This window comes from Pinus tabuliformis, chromosome J, assembly GCF_031772625.1.
Source record: "Pinus tabuliformis cultivar Carrire ecotype Pingquan chromosome J, CPIR1, whole genome shotgun sequence".
Lineage (NCBI taxonomy): Eukaryota > Viridiplantae > Streptophyta > Pinopsida > Pinales > Pinaceae > Pinus > Pinus tabuliformis.
Window position 1 is genome coordinate 1,485,837,859 of NC_142295.1, and position 17,833 is coordinate 1,485,855,691.

Consider the following 17,833-nt stretch of genomic DNA (forward strand, 5'->3'; position numbering starts at 1 on the left):
GAAATTACGAGTTCGTTGTGTTGCCCTTCGGACTGACTAATGCTCCCGCAACCTTCATGTGTCTCATGAACAATATATTCCATCAATACTTGGATAAGTTTGCATTGATTTTTATTGAAGATATACTGATTTATTCTCGGAATATAGAAGAACATAAAGAACATCTCAAGATAGTACTGCAAGCTCTTTGAGAACATCAATTGTATGCTAAGTACAACAAATGTGATTTCTTCCAACAGCAGATTAAGTATCTATAACATATCATTACCAAGGATGGCATTGCCATGGACCACGAGAAGATAAAAACTATAATGGAGTGGCTGGTTCCTAAGGACGTGGCCAATATAAGGTCCTTCATGGGTCTAGCCAGGTACTATTGGCGATTTGTTGATGTGTTTTCTAAGGTAGCATACCACATTACCTCCCTGCAGAAGAAAGGAAAAATCTTTAAGTGGACAATAGAGTGCCAAAAGATTTTAGACCAACTTAAACATTTACTAATCACCGCTCCTATATTAAGCATCGCGAACCCAAATAAGGACTATGTGGTTTATATAAATGCCAACAAAGAGGGAGTTGGAGGCGTGTTAGTGCAATAAGGTAGAGTCATTGCTTATGAATCTAGATAACTTAAGGAATATGAGTAGAAATATTCATCCTATGACTTGGAGCTAACAGTTATTGATCATGCACTAAAGATGTGGCCGCATTATCTGATGGATAATAAATTTCTCTTTATGACTGATCATCATAGTTTAACCAATTATTTTAAGCAGCCTACCTTGAATGCCAGGCAAGCCTGTTGGGTTGACTTTTAAAGTAGTTTTGAATTTGAGATCAAACGCTTGAAAGGTAAGTAGAATCGGGTTGCGGATGCTTTGAGTAAGAAGGTACACTGTATTTATGAAGTCTCTTATAGTGAGGTATGGACTACCTTCAACGAGTTGATCAAGCAGGTAGTCGGGTATGATCCAGAATATCAATTCTTATGGTAGCAGGCTAAAGATTCAAACAACCATGAACATCAATTGGGATACGAAGTAAACCATGAAGGTATGATGATTTATAAAGGAAGAATGTATGTGCCTAACCAAAAAAGCCTTAAAGATTTAATTTTAGATGAATATCATAAGATCCCTTATGCAGGCCACCCTAGTTACCAGAAGCTAATTACCACGCTTAAAAAGGAATATTTCTGGCCCAACGTGAAAAAGAATGTAGCAAAGTATTTGGCTCGTTCTTTGGAATGTCAGCAAGTAAAAAACGGAACATTTGCAAGTAAAAACAAAACATCAGCATCCTGCCAGAAACCATTTCCATCAATTTCATTACAGGACTACCTCAGTCCAAAAAGCAAAATGACTCAATAATGGTGGTAGTGGATAAGTTGAGAAAATCTGCCCATTTTATACTAGTGCAATCAACCTACAAGGCTGTGCAGATCACTAACATATTTATGCAAAATATTTTCAGATTACATGGGCTACCAAAAATTATAATTTATGATCATGATGTAAAATTTACATAAGCTTTCTGGAAAGCTTTGTTTGAGGGCTTGGATACACAACTACATTTCAGTACTGCTTACCATCCTTAGATGGATGGGAAAACCAAGCAAGTAAGTCAAGTACTGGAGGACATGTTGTGAACTTATGTACTGTAGCAACGCTCCAAATGGGAGGATTACATACATTTGATAGAATTCTCTTACAATAATAGCTATCATACATCATTACAAATGAGTCCGTTTGAGGTTTTGTATGGATGCAAATGCAGAACACCTTTAAGTTGGGGAGGGCCAGAAGATAAGTTGATGCTAGGACCCGAGGTGTTAAAGGAAATTGAGGATATGGTCAAAAAAGTTCGTTCCAATCTAAAGGCTACTCAAGATCGACAAAAGAACTTTTCTGAACAAAAAAGAAATTTCCAGGAATTTCAAATTGGAGATCACGTCTATGTATGAGTGCGGGTTGAAAAAAGTACATTACAGTGGAGCAAATGTGCTAATTTGGCACCCCGATTTTGTGGCCTTTTTTAGATCTTGGCACGAGTCGGGCCAGTAGCCTACCATCTTGCCTCGCCCAACCTTCCATGTTTCCGTATTAAAAAAATATCTTTATGATCCTAAGCATATAATCAATTAGCAAGATATACAGGTTGAACTGAAAGGCGAGTTCTCGGCCGAACCTCTGGTTATACTTGATCAGAGAAGGTAATGATGCGAAAACGAGTTATCACCTAGGTTAAAGTGCAATGTCAACACTTTAGGCCGGATGAGGCCACTTGGGAAGATGAACATGCCATGAGGGAAACTTGTCCGAATTTGTTTGCAGTGGAAAGAAATCGGGACGATCTCTGATCTTAGGGGGGGAAGATGTTATGTCCCCTAGATAAAATGTAATTATTTATTTACTGCAGTAAAATAAAAACTGGATTTTTATTATTATTTGAATTTGTGAAATTAAAGATTTTATAAGTTATGAATGAAATAAAGAATGGAGTGTTAACAAATCTTGTAACTCTCTCATGCCAAGAAGTTGGGGAAGGTAGTTACCTAACCCTAACTACTTACCTAAATATGAATTATCCAAGGAAGGAATCAAGAGGGTAATCTTTGGTACCTGAGATAACAAAGGAGAAAGGGGAGTGAAGGAAAACAACTTCTGTGCTGAGATGTCAGACGTATGAAAGGCTAAGTCTGGTGGTGACTAGATGGTTGCAGATGTTGTGCTGATAAGTCTTACAAGAAAGCGTCTAGCTTGTGAGCAAGAGCTCAGGGGGAGACTGAGCTTGAAAGAAAGTCTCATGGTTGGGAGGAAAATCATCAACAAACAGTTGGCACTAGTGGATTACAATAACGCAAATGTTTAGGATAGAGATAAGTATTAAATTTTGAAGTATGTCATGCACTGTTTGAGATAGGACAATATAATTCTATAGCATATGTTGGGTTGAAATGTTACAGTAAGTTTATCAGCTTTATTTCAGCATTTAACTTAAAGAATTTGTCAGATATTTCAATATTTAAATTAAAAAAACCTGTCTGATAAGGAGAGCATGAATGACTATTGAAATAAGGAAAAAGAAAGTATTAATGTAGATAGATAAGACGATATCTAAGTATTTAAATTTTAACCTACTAAGATTTTGGTGTATAAATGAACCTTTATAACAAACGAATGTAGAAAGGAAAAACCCAAAAATAGCTAAAGACTCATTCAAAATTAAAAAGTTAAACAAGTATGAAATACCTAGAAATATACCCACACTAGGAATTAAGCTTCTGTGGAAAGAAAACAAATGTAAACTTTTCAGAAAATAATGGTAGAGTATACTTTGCTTTCTTTTAAAGAAAAACCCCATAGGGAGTTAAAACTTACTGTGTATAGACTGAAAGAATAAACAAAGATTAACTATCTATGAGACTAGATATTTCAGCATTGCTGAACTGTAAATAAAACCTATTAATAGCAAATTGGATAAATAACACATAAACTTTCTGCAAAACGCACATTATAACCTAGGTCGAGTCACGAGACAAAGTTTAAGCGGAAATAGTTATTAAACCATGAATACTCAAATAAACTTAAACACAGTCTAGGAGATTATGAGAACGACCTTACAAGAAGACGAAAGGCCGGATTCTGGGTAAACCTCAAATAAAAAAAAAAATCAAACTAAATGTATAGACAAGAGTAACCGTCCAAATCGCAGAAGTAGACACTTCATATCATCCATTAACTAAATAGATAACAATTGCAATACATTAATCAAAAAATGCTCCGGAATGGAGATACAGTCCAAGGGCCACAAGTGGTATATGATGTATTATCGAATATACAGAAACCCAACACATTAAAGGCTCAGAACCCTGCAAACAACCATCCTAGGAATTACTCTTATACATTTGAAAATGGCCACAGAACAAAACAGTAGGACGAGACTACAAGGGACCCATGCAAAAGTAACAATGGTGGAACCAAACCAGAAGGAATCTATATCCTATCACCATGAAAATTAAGATACATTGTGCAGTGTCCTAATTAACAATATTACAAACTGAATTCTAAGTAGTCCTTGACAAGCGAAGATAGTCCAAGAAACCCAGAACTAGAGCACCGAAAACAGAGTAGGCAATTCATCTTACCCAGTAGAAGGAGGTGACCCTGAAGGGATAATGGAGATGACTCGTTTTGTGGGAGAAACCCTTGACCATGAAGGCCTTCTGTGCCCTGCTCGCCATCCTAGGAAAACCAAACAAAGAAACAATAAAACATCGTTAGAGCATACTTGAGTATGAAATCAATTAACACATATATTAGCCCAGAACCCTATAAAATAAAAGAGTACGCAAGATTTCCGTGCATGTTGTTACTTGAAGGATGGTGCCATCTATAGAACCCTCTTAGACAATGAACTAGATCACCTCAAGTATCAAGAAAACAACTAGAAGCTGGTGGAAACCAGAGAGCACAACCAAAAGGAGAACCATCAGAAGGCCGGAACATGAGCACAATTAGATGGAAATACAGAGCCGAGAGACATAGTCACAATAGGGGCTTGCTCCCAGGCGAAAAAATTACAAATGCCAAGGAGTCCTCCATGCAGGAGAGTAAAGGGTGGAGCCGGAGACCATCTGATGAACAAAGCCAAGGAAGACCATCGATGATGCACACTACCCCATGCAGTAGTAGACAACTGCAGGTTAACATGAGGTCTCTGGAAGGAATCCCCTCCAGTTCTTAGGTTGGGGATTCCAATGCCAAGTGTAAGAATTAATACACATAAGTATGTTGTACGCCATCGTAATAATGTTAAATGAGACTGTAAATGAAAAATCTGAAATGTATTTTGTCAACTGAAATTATGACAAATATGACCAATTAATATTAATGGGGTAAGGTATCAAATCTGCAAATAATCAATGCATAAATAATTCAAAATATTACAAAGGTTTGCCATAATAGTTGTTTGAGTCATGGTAAATCACATGGTAATGATGTCCTGTTTAAATATATATATATATATATATATATATATATATATATATATATATATTGTATGTATATATTTTGATAAAGTATTTCATATGGGACATATGACAATTGGTATTAGAACACTCAAGTTACAAAGCCGAGGCCCCTAGAAAACTAATAATTAACAATGTTTGTGAATTACACAGTGTAAGAAAGAAGAATAGCTAACATGAGGAGGATAGGAAACACACCTCATAGATCCATGACAGGTTTAGGACCCTCATATTTTCAAGAACCCAATCCTGAAGTATGGGTACAATTGGGAGAAGAACCATGAAACACCAATATAACAATCCTGGAAATTGTACAAGAGTTAAATGATGAGATGGCCCGGTTACGGGCAGATAACGAAATATTAATGTAGGAACAAGAAAATATTATGAAGAGTCTATCAGATAGGAAAAAACAACCACTGCCAATTCTTAGCCCAGAACACAGGAATATGACAGGAGAGTAAGAATATCGGACATAATATTTAGAGACGGAAGCATAAGAATAAAATCAAAAAGAAAAATTTGATAATGCATAAGAACATAAAATGCAGAAAAGACAAAGGACATAACTGCAAGGGGAGTTTTGGAAAATAAAAACGTCCCTCTTTGATGGTGAGCAGGAAGAATTCATTGAAGCCTCGCTTTTTAATATGAATAAGTACTTTCAATTGAATGAGTACGATCATAATTTAAAATCTCACTTGGTCATTTTTCAGCTGCAAGGAAAAGCCACCTTGTGGTGGGAAGAGGTAAAGACTGTGTGTGGAATGAACGAGAAAAGAATAACATGGGAAAAATTTCAAAGATATTTTAAAGAAAGGTACTTAACTGAACGATTTTATGATGAAATGCAAAGGAGTTTCATGATCTACAATTGGGGCAGTTGACAATGGATGAGTTCATTACAAAGTTCACATCCTTACTTCGGTATGTTCCCTACATATGAGAGGAGAAGGTAAAAGTACAATGGTTTATCAGCAGTTTGCCGCTGTTCATGAAGGAGTACCTTGAGTTCGATAATCTAAAAACCATGGATGAGGTTATATGGAAAGCACTAATCTGCTATCAGCAAAGCAGACAAAAGAGAGATGTGGAAAAAAGGTGGACTGACAAAAAGGGGATTAAGTTCCCTATTGGCAAGAAAGGAAACAAGTCTATAATCAATAAAGGACCCCATAGGGGACAAGTAAATGGAAACCTAAATAGAAATCAATCCATATTTAGGCCTCCCAATGAATCCAAAACTAATGAGAAGTTAGGTAGAACATAAGTTGAAATAGCAGCAAGGACTCCAGTACAATGTTGGGGATGTGGAGGACCACATTATATCAAAAAATATCCCAACCGCAAGGGTACTGATCATATTTCATAGATTCAAGTGGCATCCACCGTAGGAGAAGTGTCCAGTAGCATCCCAAAAAGCAATGCTGCCCTTGAGGACCATCAAGCAGAATACCAGCTGACCATGGTGGAATTCGATGGTAAAATTTTTGACCAAAAGGTATGTCTATTTTAATTGACCCAGGAGCTACATTAAGCTATGTTAGTCTTGAAATAGTAGATTAGTGTTGTTTACAAGTTGTTAAGTTTAAAAATCCCTGGTTAGTACAGCTAGCCACTAGAGCAAAGAGACATGTGTTGGCCAAGGTCAACAACTGCTCCTTGAAAATAGCAGGACAATATTTAGTTGCAGACCTGAATGTATTGCCCCTAGGATCGTATGACGTTCTAATAGGCACGGACTGGTTGGAAAAGCAGTGGTCCCTCATAAAATGTAAAACCAAAGCTATATGTTACCTGGATGAGGAAGGAAAGAAGCAGGAAATTCAAGGCATAATAAGGCCTTTAAAAGTAAGACCAGTAACTGCCTCTCAGTTAGCAAAGTAGGGTATGCCAACACAAAAGAGAAATCTGCCTCCATAGAGAGTATACCTGTAATACAGGATTTTCTAGATGTATTCCCTGAAGAGATTCAAAAAGAGATATATACTTCACCATTGAGTTGATACTAGGAACTGCTCTAGTGTACCGAGCTCCTTATCGCATGACCATACTGGAGTTTGATAGAATTAAAAATGAAGTTACAAGAACTGCTGGATAAAAAGTACATCCACCCAAGCGTATCACCTTGGGTAGCTCCAGTACTTTTCGTTAAAAAGAAGGATGGGACCCTGTGTATGTGCATGGACTACCACCAGCTAAATAAGCTGACTATAAAAAATAAATACCCATTGCCTCATATAGATGGGCTGTTTGATCAAGTAAGGGGTGCAAAAATGTTTTCGAAGATAGACCTACATTCAGGATACCATCAAATTAGAATCAAGGAAGAAGACATAGCTAAAACAACCTTTGGAACTCGTTATGGAAATTAAGAGTTCGTTGTGCTGCCCTTCGAACTGACTAATGCTCCTGCAACCTTCATGTGTCTCATGAACAATATATTCCATCAATACTTGGATAAGTTTGTGTTGATATTTATTGGCAATATACTGATTTATTCTTGGAATATAGAAGAACATAAAAAACATCTCAGGATAGTGCTGCAGACTCTCAAAGAATATCAATTGTATGCTAAGTACAACAAATGCAATTTCTTCCAAGAGAAGATTCAGTATCTAGGACATATCATTACCAAGGATGGCATTGTCGTGGACCCCGAGAAGATAAAAACTATAATGGAGTGGTCGGTTCTTAAGGACGTGGTTGATATAAGGTCCTTCATGGGTCTAGCCGGGTACTATCGGTGATTTTTTGAAGGGTTTTCTAGGGTAGCATACCCCATTACCTCCCTGCAGAAGAAAGGAAAATTCTTCAAGTGGACAATAGAGTTCCAAAAGAGTTTCGACTAGCTTAAGCATTTACTAACTACCGCGCCTATCTTAAGCATCGCAGACCCAAATAAGGACTATGTGGTCTGCAAAAATGCCAACAAAGAGGGAGTTGGAGGTGTGTTAATGCAAAAAGGAAGAGTCATTGCCTATGAATCTAGAAAACTTAAGGAGCACAAGCAAAAATATTCAGCCCATGACTTGAAGCTACCAATTGTTATTCATGCACTAAAGATGTGGCAACATTATTTGATGGGTAAGAAATTTCTCTTAATGACTAATCATCATAGTTTAACCAATTATTTTAAGCAGCCCACCTTGAATGCTGGGCAAGCCCGTTGGGTCGACATTTTAAGTAGTTTTGACTTTGAGATCAAACACTTGAAAGGTAAGGAGAATCAGGTCGCAGATGCTTTGAGTCGGAAGGTACACTATATTTATGAAGTCTCTTACAGTGAGGTGCAGACTACCTTTAATGAGTTGATCAAGGAGGCAACTGGGCATGATCGAGAATATCAATTCTTATGGCAACAAGCTAAAGTTTCAGACAACCATGAACAACAGTTGGGATACGAAGTAAACCATGAAGGGATGCTGATTTATAAAGGAAGAATGTATGTGCCTAACTAGAAAAGTCTTAAAGATTTAATTTTAGATGAATATCATAAGATCCCTTATGCAGGCCACCATGGTTACCAAATGTTGATTACCGCGCTTAGAAAGGAATATTTCTGGCCTCGCATGAAAAAGAATGTAGCCGAGTATTTGGCTCGTTGTTTGTAATGTCAACAAGTAAAAACATAACATTAACATCCTGCTGAATTATTGCATCCACTGTCAATTCCATCGATTTCATTACAGGACTACCTAAGTCCAAAAAGAAAAATGACTCGTTAATGGTGGTAGTGGATAAGTTGAGAAAATCTGCCCATTTTATACTAGTGCAATCAACCTACAAGGCTGTGCAGATCGCTAACATATTTATGAAAAATATTTTCAGATTACATGGGCTACCAAAAATTATAATTTTTTATCGTGATGTAAAATTTACATCAACTTTTTGGAAAGATTTATTTGAGGGCTTGGGTACGCAGTTGGATTTCAGTATCGCTTACCATCCTCAGACGGATGGGAAAACCGGGCGAGTAAATCAAGTACTGGAGGACATGTTGCAAACTTATGTAATGTAGTAACCCTCCAAATGGGAGGATTACATACATTTGGTAGAATTCGCTTATAATAAAGACTATCATATGTCATTACAAATGAGTTTGTTTGAGGTTTTATATGGACGCAAATGCAGAACACCTTCAAGATCGGGAGGGCCAGAAGATAAGTTGATGCTAGGACCCGAGATGTTAAAGGAAATGGAGGAGATGGTCAAGAAAGTTCGTTCCAATCTAAAAGCTGCTCAAGATCGACAAAAGAACTTTTCTAACAGAAATAGGAATTTCTGGGAATTTCAAATCGGAGATCACATCTATGTATGAGTGCAGGCTAAATGGAGAACATTATAGTGGAGCGGATGTGCTAAGTTGGCACCCCAATTTTGTTGTCCTTTCTAGATCTTGGCACGGATCGGGTTAGTAGCCTACCAGCTTGCCTTGCCTAACCACATTCGTGTGCACAACGTTTTCCACGTTTCCATATTAAAAAAATATGTTTATGATCCTAATCATATAATCAATTGACAAGATATACAGGTTGAACTGGAAGTCGAGTTCTCGGTCGAACTTTTGGTTATACTTGGTCGGAGATTAGTAATGTTGCGTAAATGAGTTATCACCCAGGTTAAAGTGCAATGGCAGCACTTTGGGCCGGGTGAGGCCACCTGGGAGAATGAGCCGGTTATGAGGGAAACTTGTCCGAATCTGTTTGCAACTGAAAGACATTGGGATGATGTCTGATCTTGGGGGGGAAGGTGTGATGTCTCCTAGATAAACTGTAATTATTTGTTTACTACAGTAAAACAAAAACTAGATTTTTATTATTATTTGAATTTGTGCAATTAAAGACTTCATAAGTTATGAATGAAATAAAGAATGGAGTGTTAACAAATCTTGTAACTCTCTCATGCCAAGAAGTTGGGGAAGGTAGTTACCTAACCCTAATTACTTCCTTGAATATGAATTCTCCAAGGAAGGAATCAAGAGGGTAATCTTTGGTACCTAAGATAACAGAGGATAAAGGGGAGTGAAGGAAAACAACTTCCGTGTTGAGATGTCAGACAAATGAAAGGCTCAGTGTCGTGGTGACTAGATTGCTGTAGATGTTGTGACTAATATGTCTTACAAGAAAGCATCTAGCTTGTGAGAAAGATCACGGGGGGAGATTGAGCTTGAAAGCAAGTCTCATGGTTGGGAGGAAAATTGTCAACAAATAGTTGGCACTGGTGGATTACAGTAAAACAAATCTTGACAATAGAGATAAGTATTAAATTTAAAGTATGCCATGCACTTTTTGACATAGGACAATATAATTCTGTAGCATATGTTGGGTTGAAATGTTACAGTAAGTTTATCACCTTTATTTCAATATTTAACTTAAAGAAATCTGTCTGATAAGCAAAGCATGAATGACTATTGAAAGAAGGAGAAAGAAAGTATTATTGTAGGTAGATAAGACAATATCTAAGTATTTAAATTTTAACCTACTAAGATTCTGGGGTATAAATCAACCTTTCTAACAAACAAATGTAGAAAGGAAAAACCCGAAAATAACTAAGGACTCATTCAGAATTAAAAAGTCAAACAAGTGCGAAATACCCATAAATATACCCACAGTAGGAATTAAGCTTCTATGAAAAGAAAATGAATGTAAGCTTTCCAGAAAATAATGGTAGAGTATACTTTGCTTTCTTTTAAAGATAAACCCCGTAGGGAGTTAAAACTTACTGCGTATAGACTGAAAGAATAAAGAGAGATTAACTATCTATGACTAGATATTTCAACATTGTTGAACTATAAATAAATCCTATCAATGGAAAATTGGATAAATAACAAATAAACTTTCCACAAAACACACATTATAACCTAAGTCGAGTCATGAGATAGAGTTTAAGCAGGAATAGTTATTAAACCATGAATACTCAAATAAACTTAAACGCAGTCTAGGAGATTACAAGAATGGTCTTACAAGAAGACGAAAAGCCGGATTCTGGGTAAAACCCAAATAAAAAAAGGAAAACTGAATGTATAGACAAGAGTAACCATCCAAATCGCAGAAGTAGACACTTCATATCATCCATTAACTAAACAGATAACATTTCCAATACATTAATTAAAAAATGCTCCAAAACGGAGATAAAGTCCAAGGGCCGCAAGTAGCATATGGTGTATTATCGAATATATAAAAACCCAACTCATTAATGGCTCAGAACCTTGTAAACAACTGTCCTAAGAATTACTCTTATACATTTGAAAATGACCGCAGAACAAAACAGTAGGCCAAGACTGCAAGGGACCCATGCAAAAGTAACAATGGCGGCATCGAACCAGAAGGAATCTATATCCTATAACCATGAAAATTACGATACATTGTGAAGTGTCCCAATTAACAATATTACAAACTGAATTCTAAGTAGTCCATGACAAGCAAAGATAGTCCACGAAACCAGAACTGGAGCACCGAAAATTGAGTAGGCAATTCATCTTACCCGGTAGAAGGAGGCGACCCTGAAGGGATAACAGAGATGACCCGTTTTGTGGGAAAAACCCTTGACCATGAAGGCCCTCTGTGCCCTACTCGCCATCCTCGACAAACCAAAGAAAGAAACAGTGAAACATCGTTAGAGCATACTCAAGTATGAAATCAATTAACACATATATTAGCCAAGAAACTTGTAAAATAAAAGAGTAAGCATGATTGTTGTGCACGTTGTTACCTGAAGGATGGTGCCATGTAGAGAACCCTCTAAGACAGTGAACCAGACCACTTGAAGGAGCAAGCAAACAACGAGAAGCTGGTGGAAACCAGAGAGCAGAATCAAAAGGAGAACCATCAGAAGGATGGAACATGAGCACAATTAGATGGAAATACAGAGTTGAGAGCCAGAATCGCAATAGGAACTTGCTACCAGGTGAAAACAAGTTACAAATGCCAAGGATTCCTCCGTGCAAGAGAGTAAAGGGTGGAGCCGAAGATCGTCCAATAAACAAAGTCAAAGAAAACCATCGATGATGCACACTACCCCATGCAGTAGTAAACAACTGGAGGTTAACACGAGCTCTCTGGAAGGAAATCCCCTCCAGCTCTTGGGTTGGGGATTCCAATGCCAAGTGTTAGAATTAATACACATAAGTATGTTGTACGCCATTGTAATAATGTTAAATGTGACTGTAAATGAAAAATCCAAAATATATTTTGTAAACTAAAATTATGACAAATACGACCGATTAACATTAATGGGTTAGGGTAACCAATCTCCGAAATAATCAATGCATAAATAATTCAAAATATTACAAAGGTTTGCCATAATAATTGTTTAAGTCACATTAAATCACATGGTAATGATGCATATATTTTGATAAAGTATTTGTATGGGACATATGACATTAATTTTTTTTTTTAAAGATTAAATTCCAAAATAATCTGAAAATCTGCAACCTATATAATAATACGAAAATATTTGATAGTAAATGCATGAATGTGCCACTTTGATTCTAATCTTCCATAAATGGAATGGAAAGGGCAAGCTTGGTGTGAAGGGAATGTATATGTTCCTCGCCACTGGGATTTGAACCCTGATGCTCTAGCACTGCTTCCTAAGAGCAGCGTGTCTACCAATTCCTAAGAGCAGCGTGTCTACCAATTTCACCATGGCGGCTTTGTAAGGACCATACTAGCTTATTTACACCAGATTGTACTTGAGAGTTTCCTACCTCATAAGGCTTAATCCACCATTCTTTAGTCTTCTACCAAAATTTCCATAATATTTCTCTTAAAAATCAAATTCCAAAATATTCTGAAAAATCTCCAATCTACATAAAAATAATAAATAATATTATGCCTGGCAATCAGTACTTCGAACTCAAATACTGATAACTAAACCCCTAACAAACATATTTTCACGAACAATTTCTACTGGTCGATTCTCTGACAGTAATGAATTTCAGATTAACCCTATATCGCCTTGCTGAATAAAGTTCAAGAGAGACGCCTGCACAGCGTGATTCCATCGGCGACTGGGATTTGGGCAATCTCGACGCGGGGATCAGCAGCAAGTACCTTGTTCACTTCCAATGTGAAAATTCTCGTATTTCTGAACTGTTCGTCCATGTCATCTTCGGGGGGAGCCGCAACGCTTCCTTTCCACAGAGTGTTGTCATATGCAATCACTCCCCCGATCTTTACCAGATCGATCAGCCGCTCGTGGTAGTTCACATAGTTCCCTTTGTCCGCGTCCACAAACGCAAAATCAAACGATCCGTGCATCCCAACCTGCACAACAACACATGCTCACTGAATTTAGCAGGTTAAAATTTTCATTTTCTAAACTTTGAGATGTATGGTAGATTTCAAGAATTTTCTAAAATTTTCTCATTACAGTCGTATTGTAAATCTCAGAAGTCAATTATGACCTCTCTAATCATTGAATATTTCCCAAATCTACAATAAACATAAAGATGTACCAGCTTACATACATTCTTGACCATTTCATCCAAAAACGGCAGAGCAGGGCCTTCTTTGAAGTCAATTTTGTGGGCAACTCCAGCTTTCTCAATGATAGGTCGCCCGATCTCATAAGTCGTTCTATCAGGATCCATGGCTATTATCTGTCACGCCAACTTTCATCAATTAATTCTCCCACCATAGGAAACATTGGGTTTTGTTGTTGAGTTCTTATGATGCAAACATCTCACACATCACAAGGACACATAACACTCTATTCATCATCTAAAATATATAAATTTTAATGCAAATTCAGGAATTGGTTACTGAATGCATTAAGCTAATAAAGGGTTATTCCACGATTGATGGATGAAAATTTGCACTACAAAACTTCATTTTGAAAAATACTAGTGCGCTTCGAAAAATTCTAAATTACCAGTATGTCCTCTTATTCAGTCAGTCCAATATGATTATTAAAGGACATTAATCATAGTTATGAAATTTTGTGTGAAGGGGCCCATAAATATGAATATTTCACAATTTGATTAGAGTATTGGTTTGTTTGATTCAACCTTAAGAGGTCACAGGTTCGATTTAGTTGGGAGGTATAGGATGTTAATGGCAGTACTAGTTCACACAAATAAATAGGTTCGTGCTTATTCAAGGAAAAGAAATGGAAAATAATTGTGAAATTGGAAAATTTTTCATTTTTCAATTTGGTTTTTGTTTGAATAAGAAACCAGAAAAAAGAAAAAAATAGTAAGAGTGAATTAATTAGATAATAAGTGCTTAATTTTCTAAATATGTTTTTATTTCAAAAATTCTAAATAAATAAATTTTACTATGTTATAAGAAACAAAAAACAAAGACAACAACCGAAAGAGAGAGGAGATTTTACATTCAAGAAAAAAGGAAAGAGAAAAAAATAAAAAAAATACAAGAAACATGGAACAAAGCATTCTTCATCAACATTCATTGTTTACATCGGTGAAATCACTTGTCAATTGTGATTTTCAACTGTCAAGCAATCCTTTTACTGCCCATTCCTCTGTGTCATAAATTTCAATTGATTCCTTTTACTGCCCATTCCTCTGTATCATAAATTTCAATGGATTGTCTCATTCTAGTTTACAATATCTTCTGTTAGGTAGCAATGATTATTAACTCTGCATTTTCTGTGAGATAGCAATTTGTACTCATCAATGGTTATGATTTTATTTGATTGCATTTTTGCTAGACAGCGATGCACTGTTCTTGATCCAATTACATCTCTGAGCATATCCTAGCTGAAATATAAATGGTTTGCATATTTTGTGCCAAACATTTGTCATATTGCACTGTACATTGCACACCAGTTCCCTTGAAAATCTTCTCGTAATTTAACTGATTTAACAAACTTCATGTTCGAAATATTTTTGAAGAAATCCATTGGGTTCAGTTGGTAAGGCAGGACTGTTTCGTATCCCACCAAGCTTCAAATTTCCAGTGGATATTTTGCTCGCCATATTCCTATGTAATACTCCTAGATTGGGAAAGGGCATATTTGCCCTTACAGAAAATAGAGGATCTCATAATAACTCTATAATAATATTCCCAGATACCTGGAAATCTGTGCTCATTGCTGGACTGCTTTTATAGATGGCAATGTATGCATCATTATCCTCGTTCACTGAGAAAAGTTACAGTTCGGTTTGTTACAGTATGGCCATGTTCATACCATCGGTTTAGAAACCAGTTCCGTTTTTCTATACGTTATCTCCGTTCACCTTTTATTTTTGGTAATTTGGGTTTTGAACACTGATTTCCCACAGTGTGTATAGGGTAGTTTTCTGAAAAGTTTTTTTATTTTTTATCTAATTTTTTTTAAATGACAAGTTTGATAAGTTAATTTTTCACAACCAAAATGTCTTTAAGGTTTTTAAGGGTATTAAATGAATCTATATATACAATTTTAAAAAATCAGTTTAAATAACATAAATCAAAATTTCACTACAATATTTTTTTTTACCTAATTTTAATTAAAAATATGGCAAAACTCCACAAATATCATATATAAATAACTCTCTTTTCTCTATATATATATATATTTATTTATTTATTAAAAAAATAATTAATTTAAAAAATAAAATATATTCTATTTCTTTAAATTAGATTTTTAAAAGTGTTATATTTAAAATGAATGAAAGAAAAAAAAAACAGAAATATGAAAATCTTAAATCTTTTAAGATATATGCTGGCCAATTTTTTCTCAAATTGAAATTTTTTCTAAATTAAAAATTTTCCATCCAAAATTTTGGAATTCAAACTGATTAACTATGATATGAATTACCTTTCCGTCATCGGGTAAGGCCAGGGCTGTGCTGAGAAGTGAGTGACCGGTGTACACCCCAATCTCTATGGTGTTCTTAGCATTCATTAGCTTCAGTAGAAGGCCCAGAAACTGAGCTTCATCCGGAGGAATGGCCATAACGCTCCTGCCACCTCATGAAAAATTGATTTTTAGGAATATTTTAGAAGTTGATAATGAGAAAATCATGGAATATTTTTGAAATCTACCATTAAAACTATAAATTTTGGAATATTTTAGAAATCTACTATTAACTTAAAAAATACTTATATCTTAAAAAATGCTTATATCTCCTCTCTGGGAAAAAGAGAACCAAAAATAAATGAGTTTAGACATGGAACTTTGGGAAGATGAAGAAAAACAAGTGGGTTTTACCAGGGAACTTTGGCAGTCACTCCCCGAAGCTCCTTCAATGGCTCGGGCTCACGAGGGTACACGCTCGTTTCCAATATATACTGCAATATTCACACTATTAGCTATTCCCACATGACAAATACATGAATACACTGAACTGTCAAAACTTCAACCTAATTAATTAATAACTCCGCTAGATTTATCTTAAAACCACAGATCCCAATTGGGGTGTGAGAGTAACCTGATAGAGGGCATCGCTCTGCAACAGACTTTTGTGACCCATTGTATGATAGTGGACAATGTTAACCTCATCTTGTGCTTGGGTTGAGTCCGCCTCCATCTCTGCTGTAGCTGGCTGTTGAACATCTGTTGTTCCTGGTATTTCCTCACACCCTGAACACTGCTGAGCCATTTCTGAGCGAAGAAGACAAGGAATTTGTAATAGTGAATTGTGATCTCTTTCTTTTTTAGGCTCAATGACTGGGATGCATTAGGTATGGGCCTTTTGCAGTTAATTGTGTATTTATAATTATTAAAAATAATGTAGTATTAATTGTTTATTTATAATTATTAAAAATAATGTAGTATATATATTGGAGTTGGGGTATTGATTTGATAGCATTACAAAAATTTTAGTCCTGGCTTTTTAGTTTGACTGGTTAATTAAAATTTCTAGGGTTGGAATCCATGTACACCTCAATTGCCAATTAGTTTATTTAATATTGTAATAAATTCATATAAGAACACCAGAATAATCAATTACAATGAATAAAAAAAATGTAATACATATATAATCCCAATTTTAACTCAACCCTAGGTTAATATTATATAACCTAATTTGTAAAGATAAACGATGTGGATCAATATGACGATTTCTCATCAGATTCGCAGGCGTGGGTTTGACCCCGAGGCATCGATGACACGAAGGCCTATTTCGCGTCATGCATGACATCATGAATACGACAACATTATTGGCTTTTTTTTCAACATTGTTTATCTAGGTTTAAAAAGTTGTTTGTTTAAAAATCACAGGAATTTTGACAATAGGAGAATCTAGACAATAAAAGTGTTTGAATTGTGTTTTTAATAGTAGAAATAGATTTATCATCATCAAAAATTATTGGTGCACCCAAAATGTTGAAGTTTAATAGTTTTTTTTTTTTTTTTTTCAGAAGAAAAAAATCTGAATATGTTATATTGAGATCATATAATCAGTTAGATTACAAAAAAGGATGAAAATTGTTATATCTGTCGATGATTCTGCATGAATCACAATCCTTAGTAGGAGACCAAGGAAAACCCGATACATCCAGTGCATGAGAATGAGAAAGGAGCTGGTGCATCAATACATCAAAAAGGGCTTAAAGCGTCATAGAGAAACGAAATGGGCAGCAGCGGATGAGTCCCCTGAAGGGAATGCTGTGTATCAACGCGCATCAGAAGATCATTCCGAAGGCAGGCTACCAATGATCTTGGAGATAATGATAGCAGGAGGGACAGTTAAGTCCTGAAAAATATGGCCGCAACGCCAATTCCAAATATGCCAGATCGTGTTGAGGAAGATAGCGAGCCAGAAGGGCCGCTGAGACGACCACCAAGTGAAGGCCTCCATGACCGAGGAAAAAGGAGTGATAGGAAAGCCAAAGCAAGATGAAAGATCGG

General features: G+C 36.0%; 2 protein-coding genes across 7 annotated transcripts; both read right to left on the reverse strand.

Moving 5' to 3' along the window:
• Positions 1–3,762: 3,762 nt before the first annotated feature.
• Positions 3,763–12,359, reverse strand: LOC149233010 (uncharacterized). Of its 6 annotated transcripts, none has more exons than XM_089379630.1 (4): positions 11,936–12,359; positions 11,744–11,821; positions 11,516–11,600; positions 3,763–4,244 (listed from the first exon to the last, which is right to left on the reverse strand). In XM_089379630.1, exons 2-4 carry the CDS (start codon positions 11,758–11,760, stop codon positions 4,053–4,055), a joined length of 294 nt encoding a protein of 97 aa, XP_089235756.1. In that variant the 5' UTR covers positions 11,761–11,821; positions 11,936–12,359; the 3' UTR covers positions 3,763–4,052. The 6 variants fall into 6 exon arrangements, with proteins under 6 accessions (XP_089235756.1, XP_089235754.1, XP_089235755.1 ...); XM_089379628.1 differs by having other exon boundaries at positions 11,516–11,612; XM_089379629.1 differs by having other exon boundaries at positions 11,744–12,359.
• Positions 12,360–12,494: 135 nt separating this feature from the next.
• On the reverse strand, positions 12,495–16,675 carry LOC149233011 (caffeoyl-CoA O-methyltransferase-like). The gene is made up of 5 exons (XM_089379626.1): positions 16,413–16,675; positions 16,193–16,272; positions 15,800–15,944; positions 13,503–13,634; positions 12,495–13,299 (listed from the first exon to the last, which is right to left on the reverse strand). The coding sequence occupies exons 1-5, from the start codon at positions 16,581–16,583 to the stop codon at positions 13,006–13,008; spliced, it is 822 nt and encodes a 273-aa protein (XP_089235752.1). The 5' UTR covers positions 16,584–16,675; the 3' UTR covers positions 12,495–13,005.
• Between the last annotated feature and the right edge of the window lie 1,158 nt (positions 16,676–17,833).

Coding starts and splice junctions, on each gene's coding strand:
- LOC149233010 (XM_089379627.1), bottom strand. CDS start 11,876: ATGTTCCATCCTTCTGATGGTTCTCCTTTTGATTCTGCTCTCTGGTTT. Junction 11,613..11,743: donor TACATGGCACCATCCTTCAG/GTAACAACGTGC, acceptor TGGTTTGTCGAG/GATGGCGAGTAGGGCACAGA. Junction 4,245..11,515: donor GGGTCGCCTCCTTCTACCGG/GTAAGATGAATT, acceptor TGGTTTTCCTAG/GATGGCGAGCAGGGCACAGA.
- LOC149233011 (XM_089379626.1), bottom strand. CDS start 16,583: ATGGCTCAGCAGTGTTCAGGGTGTGAGGAAATACCAGGAACAACAGAT. Junction 16,273..16,412: donor AGAGCGATGCCCTCTATCAG/GTTACTCTCACA, acceptor TGAATATTGCAG/TATATATTGGAAACGAGCGT. Junction 13,300..13,502: donor TGGATGAAATGGTCAAGAAT/GTATGTAAGCTG, acceptor GTTGTTGTGCAG/GTTGGGATGCACGGATCGTT.